General features: G+C 45.5%; 1 protein-coding gene across 2 annotated transcripts in view; it reads left to right on the top strand.

Annotated features, from left to right (window-relative positions):
• The window catches only part of gon4lb (gon-4 like b), a 28,269-nt gene that overhangs the window by 8,766 nt on the left and 5,586 nt on the right, over positions 1-13,917 (top strand). For both annotated transcript variants that reach the window (XM_086312754.1, XM_086312752.1), the window contains exons 14-23: positions 3,967-4,210; positions 4,288-4,374; positions 5,612-5,795; positions 5,875-6,025; positions 6,142-6,289; positions 6,389-6,505; positions 6,835-7,908; positions 10,740-10,983; positions 11,069-11,226; positions 12,387-12,584. In XM_086312754.1, coding sequence (XP_086168880.1) covers positions 3,967-4,210; positions 4,288-4,374; positions 5,612-5,795; positions 5,875-6,025; positions 6,142-6,289; positions 6,389-6,505; positions 6,835-7,908; positions 10,740-10,983; positions 11,069-11,226; positions 12,387-12,584 — 2,605 coding nt within the window. The remainder of the gene's footprint in view (positions 1-3,966; positions 4,211-4,287; positions 4,375-5,611; positions 5,796-5,874; positions 6,026-6,141; positions 6,290-6,388; positions 6,506-6,834; positions 7,909-10,739; positions 10,984-11,068; positions 11,227-12,386; positions 12,585-13,917) is intronic.

The following is a 13,917-nucleotide window of genomic DNA, read 5'->3' as shown; positions in this document are numbered from 1 at the left end:
AATGGTCCATTTGATTCACCTTTTATTGTTTATTTTATTTTCACTTACTGAATACGGGACAGACTTGACTGGGGGAAAGAAGGGGAGAAAGAAAGAGGGAAAGAGAAACAGCTGAGAAGAGGGACGGGGGAGAAGGGCAAAAGACAAAAACCAACAGAACGGGCAGAAAAAAAAACCCACATATATCAATCACCTGGATCACCTGCTGAGAAAGAAAAAAGAAAGCAAGCAGAAGAGAACAAGAGTAATAGAATAAACAACATCACAATGATATATGGGAATATGACAGTAAATACTAAATATTAAACATTATTGTGCAGCACATAAGATCAACAGAACAGTGTGCGTTGAGGTAGGAGCCAAAAAGGGTGTAGTTTGTGGGTGTGATCACCCGTGTGTACACCTGTGAGCATGGACGCGCTTGTATTTAAAAGGTTCCTTCATGTAATGATCTGCTAGAGGGTGTGGGGGGGCCACAGCCCCGTCCTCCAGGGCATGAAGCAGGTATGGAGGAGATCAAAACTCCAGACATCCAGAGGCCCCCAGAACACAAGAGACCAAGGAAGACCAACAGAGGGGCAGCCGCGCCACTGTCCCAGAAAGAGCTGAGGAGAGTCCCAGATGAGGGCTCACTCAGCAGCCGCGGAGCAGAAGCCAGGGGGAGTTGCAGTGACGCGCCCGTGAGCTCCGCCGGCAGCCAGCTGTGCCTGAGTGACCGAGCCCCAGGCCGAGAGGCCGGGGGCACCCCACCTCCGAAGTGGCCCGAGCGAGCCCCAGGCTCCAGGCCCCGATAAGCGGCCGCCAAGGAGTGAGCCGGTGTGTACCTGGACGCCCATCCCCGGACACAAAGAACCACCAACGCACCAATGTCTGAGGGAGTCCGCCACTGGCAGGGGAAGTGGTGGTAGTTGACACTCTTTCAATGATGATGTACATATCCTGGACGGGGAGGAACGCTGGTTTGAGCGTGGAGTCAAGGAGGCCATTTACATGAAAAGGGAAAGACCATCTCTGAATCAAGGAGGGGGCCTAAGGTTACATCTGTCACAGTCTTACAATGCTGTGATTGCAGCCATTCCCCAACTCTCTGTGAATGGTACTCATGGCCATTGATCAGAGGTCTTTGATCAGTGGGTTTTGGTCAGTGGTTGTTGATCAATGGTCATGAGAATTTGCATAATTAATATTAAGGAACTGACCTCCCAGACCATTGTTCCCTCAGTGGGCTGTTTCAGTCATTTTGCAAATGTACTGTTTATAAGATTGGGGAAACCTGCAGTCAGCTGAGACTGAAGAAGTCACTTGGATGAGTGACGAAACGTTTCTCCCAGAAAACGCTACGTCCAGATGAACAGAATCAATTTTTTGGAGATTTACTTCCCTGGATGATTGAGAATGCATCAAGAAGTCTACTGAAACAAGTTACTAGCAGGTTTAGGCTCACGGTGCAATAGTACAGGGTGGGCCATTTATGTGGATACACGGTAATAACATGGGAATGGTTGGTGATATTAAAGTCCTGTTTGTGGCACATTAGTGTATGTTAGGGGGCAAACTAACATACACTAGCATGTTTGATCCACCACTTGAATCTGCATCATAATCTTCTCCCTGGTCACATGGTGAGATATCCATGAGACGCCTTTTCTTTAGTTTCATCCTAAAAAAGAAAACGAAAATAGTTATATTACAGGAGTTCTAAACAAAATGTGTTGTGCTAGGTGTTTTTAAATCAAAAGCGGAAAAACTTGCCTCTTTGTGAACATGAGCCCACAACTGTTTCCTCCTCATAAAATTTTCAGGCCCTGGAAGCAGGTCCCTTAAATCATCCCTACTGAGGGTGTGGAGCAACACCTCATCTATGTTGGCAGCTGTAAATAAAAGTCAGTAACTGTCAGAAATATAAAAGTTGTACATCTCTTTAAATGTATACATTTCACTGTTAAAAAAAGGAAACTATTCCAAATGGTCATTTTGTCAAATACATTTAAATGTAATTAAATATATTATTGATCTGACAACATAAAACTGATTCTATGTAGGATCACTGTCAGTGTGTGCAACACAAAATTCATTTAGACATTAATTTGCATAAATATGCATATGCTTGGCCTACCTTTCAGAACCGACAGGCTGCAATTATCCAAACCCTCCATGTTTTTCTGGTGTAGCTTTTGTCAGAACTTTCCCCTGAGGAGAACTAAAACTAATAGTGCCCAACTGCTTGTCAAATCATTCAACAAATGATCAAAACTCAGATTAGGCCACTTCATCCAAAAAAAACATGCTACCTCAGTTCAGCAAGGTTAAAGTGACCTGATTTATATTAATAGTTTACAACATAAATAATTCGAAGTAAGTTCACATCTCCAACTTAAAATAGTTTTTATGATTAATCATAATCTGTCGGAAATGAAGCTTAAAGTAAATCTATAGGTAAAGATGTCGTTCATGAATGTGCATTATTTTATTCCCTTGTGTTATCTTTAATTTCATCACCCAAACTGGACTTGCAAATAAAATTTGAATAAACTCATGTTGGTTAAATGTAATTTTGGTCATAAAACCGTTAACTCTTGATGACTTAAGTAAATCCTCATTTAAATTAAATATAGATCTGTCCAACACCCCTGTCTTTTTTCCATAACAAAAAAAATTTAAGCAGCAGAGAACTCTGGATGTAAGCCGACAGTCAAAGGAGCTTGCAAAGAAAAGCGTCTGGACTTTAAGTTGCTTGAAGACGTTTCACCTCTCATCCGAGAAGCTTCTTCAGTTCTAAGGTCAAATGGTGGAGAGTCCCAGATATAAACCTAGTGGGAGAAACCCCCCACAGAGGGACAAAAGGACCCCTGATGATCCTCTAATCACATGAGACAAGGTGTGAAACTGGGTGTGGGTCCCAATCAGCCAGAGTTTCGGGTGTGTTCATTGTGAAACCTGGCCCCACCTTATCATGCGAATTCCTGAGGTCAGATGGCCCAGGATGTGAGTGGGCGTTAAGGCGTCTGGGAAGGATCTCAAAACTGGATTATAGATGGCAGAGAGTTGGTGTCGTAAACCCCGTCTCTGTTCAAAGATGGTCACTCACAGTGGACATAGATGGCTTCTTTCACTCCTCTTTCAAACCATCTGTCCTCTCTGTCCAAAATGCGAACGTTGGCATCCTCGAAAGAGTATCCTTTATCCTTAAGATGCAGATGGACTGCTGAGTCTTGTCCTGTGGAGGTGGCTCTTCTATGTTGTGCCATGCGCTGGTGAAGTGGCTGTTTGGTCTCTCCGATGTAGGTAGAGGATCATCAGGGGGTCCTTTTGTCCCTCTTTGGGGGGAAACTCCCACTGGGTTTAAATCTGGGACTCCCCACTATTTGACCTTAGAACTGAAGAAGCTTGTTGGATGAGAGGTGAAACGTCTTCAAGCAACTTAAAGAAGTCCAGACGCTTTTCTTTGCAAGCTTCTTAGACTGCAATGACCTGGATTACTGAGAACCTTCACAGGCTTTATGCCCTGTGCTTATCTTCAAAGTCATGCTGCTCTGTTGTATGTTAATTGCCCCTTGGGGATAAATAAAGTTTTTCTGATTCTGACTCTGTATCATTGATGTCAAGATTATATGATGTAAAGGTGGTTTCATCATAGTTGCTGTGATCTGAACATGTATGAAGAGACTTCAAGGCGTGAGGTGAACACCTGTGCACACACACACACACACAGGAGTGGCGCACGGTGCTGCCTCCCGTTGGGACGGCACAGCAGAGAAGTGCTGTGGCTGTTTGGGTCGGGAGGAAGACTAGTGTCCTCTGCTGCTGCTTCTTCACACAGATCTTGTGAAGAAGAGTCACGCTGAGAGGAAACAATTTGTCTATGATGCTCCACCTACTTACACGTGAAATACTCGGTGGCTAAGTATCAGACTTCAGAATATGTGATACACGCTCGCTTACAGTGTCTCCATTTGCTGCCCGTAGCTTTGAGGCACCGTTAGCCAACATGCTAACAGAGCGGCGGCAGACGGTCAGAAAGCAGTACGAAGCTCAGCAGCAGCGGAGAGCCTTGCAGGACACGACCAATCACCTCTCCTCAACTCTGAAGGACACACCCACCCAACCTCACAATACCATTGCTTCTGTCTTAGTGCTGCCTCGTCGCATTGGCCCCTCCCTCCAACTGGACCACACCCAGAAACTGCAGCTACAGCACCAGCTGCAGCAGGTATGGAAGGTTACCTGTCTCACCCACTTATTCTCCAGGTGTGTTTGCCTGATATCATGTGACCCTTTCTCTCCTAGCATGTGCAACTGCTGACGCAGGTTCACCTGCTGAGTCGCCACATTGCTGCCCTGAATCATGAAGCCTCCATCACCAAACGCTACCTGGTCAGTAAACACTTCTCAATTATACCTACAATAGCTGAACAGGGCAAGTGGGCACTTACCTGGTGGGCGTTTCCTCAGCTCTTGAACTTATTACTTGTTATTAATCTCTGTCTCTATTCCACGGCATGTCTTTATCCTGTCTTCCTTCTCTCACCCCCAATCAGTCACAGTAAATGGCCCTGCCCCTTTCTGAGCCTGGTTCTGCCGGAGGCTTCTTTCTGTCAAAGGGGAGTTTTTCCTTCCCACTGTCGCCAAAGTTCTTGCTCATAGGGGGTCATATGTTGGTTTTTTTTCTCTATTATTGTATGGTCTACCTTACAGTTGCGGCTGGGTGTCGTTACTGATTTCTACTGATTTTCTATTCGATTCAGACTCAGTCTGAAATATTATAACTCTGATCATCTATCAGCACATATCCATATTTTGTATCTATAAAACAAAGCTGACACTGTGAGACTTCATCAGAGGTGTGACCATCACAGCAGACGTCTTTGTGTCTGAAGCAGGTGTTCCTGTCCTGGCTTTTTATAGCAGAGAACCTTAAAAATATTCTGCAGTCGATCAAAAACTGAAGAAAACCATGAATCAACATGTGAACATGACCTGATGCTGCTGGAGTGAAGCAGAGTCACAGAGGTTTGATCACAACTGAGCAATCATTGAAGTCTAAATGTCTTCAGTTTAAACAGCAGAAATGAGGCTTTGCTGTCAGAGGACGACAGCACCGAGCACAGTAGCAGAGCGTGATAAGCAGAGAATAATGCAGAAAACAGAGATTTGATGGTAAACTGGTCTCTGAGTGGACTGAGGGAGAGAGAGCTGTGTGGGGAGTGAAACAGCCAAAGTCAGAGAGAATCCATGACGATGTTTGTCAAACGTGAAGTTTGAGCTTCTTTGGCTGCTGGTTCAGTCAGTTTTGGTCAGAGAGACGAAACCTGCAGAATCTGTGTGTTTCAGCCCCAACGGCGCGTCTGTGGACGATCCACGCTCTGTGTTTCTGCTCTCATGTCCTGTTTGAGCTGATTCTGGAATTTGTGATAAAATACATTTATATTTAACAATCGATTCAGGATTTTAAAGAATCGAGATCGCTTTATTCAGACTAAAATAGATTTGAATCAGGAAATTCATTATTTTTTTAAACCCAGCCCTTACAGTTTAAAGCGCCTTGAGGCGACTTGTTGCTGTGTGAATAAGATGAAACTGAACCAGCACTAATGAGCACCTCCACTATCAGGAGGAGCTGCAGCACTTCGCCCACCATCAGGAGCAAGGCTGCGCCTTCAGCTGTTTCAGGGCATGTAACCTGCAGGGTGCACTGGACCTCCTGCACGAGGTGGAGCAGAGGGACGAGCCTCCACCTGCTCCTCCCACTCGAGCCTCCAGACGCTGGCTCCCCCAGATGACCCCTGCAACCAACAGTAAGGGCAAGCTACCTGTCAGCCATGTTTGATGCACCAAACAGATCCAGGTTCAGATTCTTGTTCTGGTTCTGTTTAGGTCTTGCCTTCCCTCTGCTGCCTGCCGACACCGCCTGGCTGTTCGCCACACGACCCGTGTTCCTATACCCAGAACTACTTCCTGTCTGTAGCCTAGACCCCGCCCTCCACAGCAGGAACCTGAGAACATTATACACGCCAGGAGAGGATTGGTAAAAAACACACACTTCCTACATTTTATTTTTTCACATGCACTTTGTGTAAATTTATGGCTTCTGTTCTTCATTGAACTCAGTAAAAACATATTTCCCATCATGCCTCTGTGCAGTCTCATCGTTCTCGGCCTGAAACACTTCGAGGGAGCATTTCAGTCCGACGAGCTTATCAGTTCATACCTGCTCTGTAAGAGTCGATGGAACTTCAGGAAGCACGTCAGAGAGATGAGCAGCCCAAGAGCACCTGACAATGTCATCAAGGTGACATCAGAGTGACCTCACTATGCACCGTGTGACATCATTAGCGAACGTTACATTTCAAATGAATGACTCGGGGCCCAACTTTGTGGTTCTTTTCAGACATTTGTGACGAAGGGCGTCGTCCCGCCGCTGCCACTCGCCTGCAGCAGAGTCCAGCAGGAGGACCAGCGCCCCCCGGTGGACAGAGATGGTGAAAACATGCCAAACTGGCTCAAGGTTTGAACAGCTAATCCCGATCGTGATCCAGATCCACACCTATAATAGAATTCCCCTTTATTGTGTGGCTCTGTCTACATCCATTCAGACCCAGGTACAAATCTGCTGGGAGCAAAATTTGCCGGTTTAGTTTTTGAAAGGACCAGTTTGAACCTGCCAGCCAATTCCAATCTAAAGTTTTTCTTTAAGCGTGACCTGTTGATTCAGATTTTGTGTCTCAGAACTATAACAAAAAGAAACTTTGTGTAGTTTCATGCGCTGCTATACGAGTATTGCTCAAACATCATAATCTGAGGGACAGATTGTTATCCCATTATTCTCGTCTGCAGAACAGTCGCCCAAGCATCCAGAAGACCCGCTCAGATGCCCGTTACCCCTCCTGGCTTCCTCCAAGCTGCACTCTCAGGCTCCACCCCAATTATATCAACAGTTACCGCCCCCGCCCCCGCACCCACAGGCGCGTCTTCGCACTGGCTCATAATGAATCTCTGCTGCCACTCGCCAAAGCACAGGAGGATCTGCCAGTGGAGCCACACGGAGAGAAACAGGTGGACATGCGCTTTTTACCTGTTTCAGGTGTCACGTTATTTTCTGCCCCCACTGCTGTGTCAGGAGCCCTACCATTGGCACCAGCTTCTATCTCTGGAGCGGTCCCACTGACTGCTGCTCATCCAGGCCCCGCCCACCCCGTGTGTGCCAAGGTGATGCAGTCCTGCCTTCCTATTGGCCAAAATACACCACATACCGTGTCTGCACAGGAGAGCCCCACCCCCTCGACACTTCTACTGCCCATTCCCTCTCTCACAAGTCCTAGCACTACAAACACACTGAAGCCGGGCTGCCTCCTCCTCCAGATGGTGTGGACTCCCCCAGCTCCTCCCACCTCCCCCCAAAATGTTTTGGAGCATCACATCCACGGGCCAATCAATGGGCAGCAGGAAGAGGTCTTTTCTAAGCAGGAAAAGCTAAAGCAGGAAGAGGAGAGCATGGTCTTGGTATCAACACTCAGCCTGACGTCATGTACAGGAGATGTGGAAGAAGAGGAGAGGCGGGAGGAGCAGAGACAGGAACAGGAGGAAAAGGCAATTGTTATTGGTGTCAGTTTGAATGGAGGAGAAAACAATGGTCAGGAGCAGGAGCAGTGGGGACGGGGAGGAGAGGGGGGAGAAGGAGGCGAAGCAGGTGAGAATGAGCAGGGTGGAGAGGAAGAGGAAGGGAGACAGAGGGAGGAGAGGAGTGGAGCGAGAGACGACAGTGGAGGGAAGGATAAGGACGAAGATCAGGACCGGCATGGAGATGATGATGATGATGAGGACTTTGATGACCTCACACAGGATGAAGATGAGGAAGAAGTGATGTCATCAGCATCAGAGGAGTCTGTTCTGTCGGTTCCAGAGTTACAGGTAGATAGAAAGTCTACCTTAAAAGTTTCCACCTTTTGCGATTTAGTGGTGTTGTTTATGCTCATTAATGGCTACGTACCGCAGGCCTTCATGTTGGCAGTAATTAAACCGCTACTCACGCTAAATCACAGCAACAGTCACCTTAAGGCGCTTATTATCGTAAGGTAGACCCTACAATCGTACTTGTTATTAATCTCTGTCTCTCTTCCACAGCATGTCTTTATCCTGTCTTCCTTCTCTCACCCCAACCAATCACAGCAGATGGCCCCGCCCCTCCCTGAGCCTGGTTCTGCTGGAGGTTTCTTCCTGTTAAAAGGGAGTTTTTCCTTCCCACTGTCGCCAAAGGGATGATCTGATATCCTCGTGCTGGTGTTGTTCCCAGACCATCATGAAAATGTTGTTCCAGGTTCAACATTGCAAGTGACCAATCACATTATTGTGACATTATTCCTTTGCGCGCCAAGCCATTCATGCATTTATGAAATTCCAATGTTGCAAGGACAATATCAATTCTGCTTACTGTTTATTAAAGGGTTAGGGTCAGGGTCCGTTGATCGGCGGACAGAGGCAGTTTCACGCAGCTTAAGTACAGTTTTTTGTTTTACGCCGGTTTTTCGTGTGGTGGGGCGACCGTGGCTCAGGGGGTTGGGAATCGCATCTGTAACCGGAAGGTCGCCGGTTCGATCCCTGGGCTCTCTGTCCTGGTCGTTGTGTCCTTGGGCAAGACACTTTACCCTACTTGCCTACTGGTGCTGGCCAGAGGGGCCGATGGCGCGATATGGCAGCCTCGCTTCTGTCAGTCTGCCCCAGGGCAGCTGTGGCTACACCTGTAGCTGCCTCCACCAGTGTGTGAATGTGAGAGTGAATGAATAGTGGTATTGTAAAGCGCTTTGGGTGCCTAGAAAAGCGCTATATAAATCCAATCCATTTTTATTATTATTATTATTATTATTATTTTCCCGAAGTCGCAAAAGTATGACGTCACAACATTCTGATTGGTCACTTGCAATGTTGATCCTGGAACAATATTTAGTATGATGATCTGGGAACAACACCAACACGAGGATATCAGATCAACCGTCGCCAAAGTGCTTGCTCACAGGGGGTCATATGATTGTTGGGTTTTCTCTGTATGTATTATTGTAGGGTCTACCTTACAATATAAAGCGCCTTGAGGCAGCTGTTGTTGTGATTTGGTGATGTTTAAATAAAAGTGAAACGGGTTTTATTGCCGGCCTCCTCATTGGTCAGAAGTTGTCTCTGATCATGTATTTTTACTCCGACACAGAGAGAAAAGTTCAGGTTTGAGGAAACAAAGACTAAAGATTTTCTCATGTTTTTGTGTCTGAGGCAGAAACTGAAGCTGAATAGAAAACATTTTTTAAATTTCTTTCCTTTCAGTAGAAGCTCATCAGCACAAACAGCTGCTGAAATGATAGACAGAGACTTTATTGATCCTAAAATGGACATTTGTGTTACAGCCAGTGTTGGGCAAGTTACTTTGAAAAAGTAATTAGTTATAGTTACTAGTTAATTCTTCAAAAAAGTAACTGAGTTACAATATTCTAAAAGTAATTAATTACTTGAAAAGTAACTATTGCGTTACTTTAAAAAACGTTTAACCCTCTGGGGTCCAGGGTGTAATTGACCATTTTTAACTACTTTTGATTTTCCCTCCACATTTCACCTTTAAAAACTATTTACTTTGTTTGGTATCGTCCTTTTCAGCACAACCTCACGTCTCTGAATTTACAGTTGTGTTTTCATTTTGACTACTGTATTAACACAATTGATCTAAAATCAAACAAAAAATATAAAATCAGAGTAGAAAAAGTGATATTTTCACTGTAACAACCACAAACATGTTTAATGAATCATATTTCATAACTTTAAATGCAAATATAAATTGCCAATTTTAAAATCCTATGCACAAGTTTTGCAAACAAAGTTATTTGCAGCCATTTACCTTTTACCTTGATTTTTTAAATAACCATTTCAAACTATTTAGAGAACAATCAGCTGTTCTTCAGTAAAATGCCACACAAATTATTTGTGCCTCTCCAAAACAATAATTTCTGTCCAATATAAAGGAGAACATCACAGCCTGATACCTGCAGGTCTGACAGCAGCAGGTGTGTCACTCCTGTTTCTACCTGGAGACAGCAGTCGCCTCATTGTTCTGACACACAACACAAAACTATCCACAACGATACACACTAACTACACAAGACAACACATTAACTACACTCTCCAAACACGCTAATCTCTCACATCTCACAGCTTCAACCATCTGTTTGTTGACAAATAGTAACGGACTGCGCCGCATTTTCTTGTTAGTAACTGTAACAGCGTTGTAACGATAGGAATAGTAATTAGTTAGATTACTCATCACTGAAAAAAGTAACGCCGTTAGTAACGCCGTTACTTGTAACGCCATTATAACCATCACTGGTTACAACAGCATGATCAAGTTTAAGTAAGAGTAGGATGATGCTCAGTGGGTTTGAGAACGGTGTTTCTGAGAAAAACCTCACCAAACCCTTGGCTGGGTTTGAATCCAGAGGACACAGTCTGAAGAAACATGAACGTTAATGAAGACCAGTTTGGTCTTTAAAGTAAACCAAAACAAACTGAAGGACCGACGTCTTCAGGGAGACGTTTGTGAATGATTGGTATTCACTGATTTAGATATCGGTAACTCTCGGCAGTGAAATCTGTTTTCACGAGGAGGCGTTTGGATTTGTTTAAAAATATTAAAAGCACGGCTGAAAAGAAAAGTTATGCTGATGAGGTGCCAAGGGTTTGGATAATCTCTGACCTTTGACCTTTAGGAGACAATGAAGCAGCTGACGTGGCTTGCGGCGGAGCAGCGGCTCTGTACAGATGGCGACTCAGAGGAGGAGCACTCTCCCACCTCTCCTGGGTCGCAGGAGGAGGAAGAGGAAGAGGAGGAGGGGCCAAAAGGAGAGGACTCAGGGGAGGGGCGGAGCAAAAAAGCGGGTTTAGACGAGGAGACGCCGTCCAGAGAGCGGACGCCTGGAGGAGTAGGGGGGCGATGTCCCGGACGAGGACGAGGTGGGTCTGCGTCTGAACACCGTTTAAAACACTCGCCATCTGTGACCGAATACTTCGTGTTTCTTATTTTCTGTCATCTCTGCAGGCCGAAGCCAACCTCATCGTGGCCTCAGGAGGAGCCGTCAGGAGCGCCACAGCAAAGATGGCGCCAAACTGCTGCTGCTGTATGACGAAAACATCCTGGACAACGACCCGCACAGAGAGAGCAAAGACATGGCGTTTGCACAGAGTTACCTCAGCAGGGTGAGCAATGGACGTTAAATCGTCCCGCTGTTTGCTGAGCTCCCATCTTTGCACACGTGGTCTCTCCAGACGCTGACATCATCGCCTCCGAACCTCCTTTCAGTTTCCTGCGTTTCTTGTGATAAATGAGAAAACGTTCGTGGCTGCTCCTCCAGCAGGATTGGTCAGATTTTAGTGAATGATCACTTGATAGGTCTCCACCCACCCCTCCACCATGTGGGAGGTAGAGCAGGTCAACTACTGATTGGAACGTTGGTGGATCGCTGGCTCCTCCAGTCTGCATGCCAAATATCCTTGTGGAAGATATTGATGTTCTCCGATGCATCTGTCGGAGTGTGAATGTCGTTAGAAAAGCACTCAGTTTAGAGTCAGTGCCTATCAGAATGTGAATGTGTTGTATAGAGCGCTTTTGAGTACTCCAGGAGAGTAGAAAAGCGCTATATAAGAATCAGTCAATTTACCACACACTGTGCTCGTGGTCATGTTTGTGGTTTCACCTGTGAATCATCACCTGGATGAGAACGTCATTGATGTTCAGCTGCTTTTGCTTCGGCACATAAACGGTGCAACGTGTCCGGTCTTCCCTTCGGGCTCTTTGGTTCGTGTTTGCATGGATTATTGTTAGCATTGTAATCTCTGAGGATCATAAACAACAGCATCGTTAATGACTCCCGCATCGCGTCTCCTGGGATTTGTGTCTAGCTTTCGTTGTTCTGCGTGTTAGAAGGAGCTAGGAGGAGTGACCACAGCAGCACGACGTCTGTGGGTGAATGAGAGGGAAAGATTGATGGGGCAATGTAAGTGGAATCTGTAGTGCCGCCACACGGACACTGGAGGGCAGTAAAAGTAAGATAAGATAACCTTTATTAGTCCCACACGTAGGAAATTTTTTTGTTACAGCAGAAAGTGGACAGTGCAAAGTTACATAGAAAAATTAGAAAAACTGTGGAATAAGATACCTAAAATATAGGTGGTGGAGTTGGTGTTTCCTTTAATAGTGACATTTGATTTTACTGGCGTGGCGTGGCGTGGCGCTCGTTCAAGTTCGTACAGTCTGTACGAGGGGGCCGGTCTTCACTTTGTTTGTTTTTATGGCAACAGTAATCACCATCTCTCCTTAGAACATGTGGGCTCATGATGTTCCTCCTGTGTGTCGACAGGTGCGTGAGGCACTGCATGATGTACCTGAGCAGGTGGAGGAGTTTGTGTCTCTGCTGAGTGAGTTTGAGCAGGTGGGAGATGGACAGGAAGTGATGCAGCTGTTCAGGAAACTGCGCTGCATCCTGGGAAACCGGACAGACCTCCTCCAAGACTTCGCCGCTTTTCTGCATCCTGACCAGGCGCTGCTGTGTGGACTGGTGAGCAGCTCGTGTGGTTTTTATCATTGGAGTTAAACTCGCTGGTTTTCCTGTTGATGACAGCCCAAGGTGTTCTGTATCAACTCTGGTAAAAAAAAAAAAAAAAAATCCACGCTTCTTACTGATGTCCACAATTCCTTTTTTATTTCCTCTCACAATCATGGAGCACCATGAAAACTAGAAGCAAGTAAAATAATACCATTGGCACATACAACATCTGTTTCAGACACTTATGTCTTTTAACAAAGTGCACAAGTGCTTAACAATTTAACAAGCATAATTTTACCGTGTACGCTTTGTAAACCAGCAGTAGAAAAGTTGAAGAGCCCTAAAAGTCAGTCTTGTCTCTGCCGCTCACAACTTGTTGTTCCTGTGACTCCGGAGGAGGTGACTACTCCACAATCATGTTCACAGAAACTTTCTTTTGTAAGAAAAAATGTATCACTGGACTCAAAGATGATCCTTTTCCACTGTAAGTGTACACAAACATGAATACTAAATAAAGCAAAACAATATAACGATCTCAGGCGCTGGCTTCTGGTGTTGTCATGGCAACCCACACAATTGCATTTCAGCATCAGCTACATGTTCATTAAGTTTCCTCATAAAGGCTCCAAGTGATGAATTCAAAATGTGTTTTTCAGTGTTGGGACTAACGCGTTATTAAGTAACGCGTTACAGTAACTACGTTATTATTGTGGTAACGAGCACGGTAACTAGTTATTAAGCCAAAATCAGGAACGCGTTAGTCGTTACTGGGATTTAGATAGGCTCGTTACTCGTTACTTCGTGTGGTGGCATCGCGGAGCTTCCACGGATTCAGTAACATTAGCAAGTGGTGGAGGCCAGCAGGTGGATGAAGGAAAAGGGACGCAGAAGGAAAAGAGACCCGAGGCGGCCGCCGGTCCAAGTGTGAACTGAACTTCAGGTAAGAAGTTATGACCTGCAGTCTCTCTGGGTCAGATATGAACCAAGTTTAGGTGCAGTTTATTTTCGTTATGCTGACTTTTTCCGTACTGCGTGCCAGCTAGCATGACGGAGTTTCTATACAGCTGGGTGGTGCTATGAAGTTACTGATGTTGAACTTTATTTTGTTCATAAGTTATTAGAGTTGCCAACCGTCCCGTCTGGTATTCAGAGAAAATATTACGCGTTTCTTATTGAGGTGAAAAGGAACAGTTTGTCCCGTAATTCAGCTACAATGAAAAAAGCACAAAGCTGGAGTTATTCTGTGTCTTTGCTGCACAGCTGCCTCTTCTTCTCTCATCCTCTCATCCTCCCTCTCCCGTTTCTACTTCAATCATGAAAACTGATCAGTGATCAGCTGATCGGC

The sequence above is a fragment of the Aulonocara sp. 'chitande type north' Nkhata Bay genome, linkage group LG11 (assembly GCF_057382095.1).
Source record: "Aulonocara sp. 'chitande type north' Nkhata Bay isolate Kocher_YH1m ecotype deep benthic linkage group LG11, A_spYH_male_GT1.1, whole genome shotgun sequence".
Lineage (NCBI taxonomy): Eukaryota > Metazoa > Chordata > Actinopteri > Cichliformes > Cichlidae > Aulonocara > Aulonocara sp. 'chitande type north' Nkhata Bay.
This window is presented reverse-complemented; position numbering and strand designations above follow the sequence as displayed.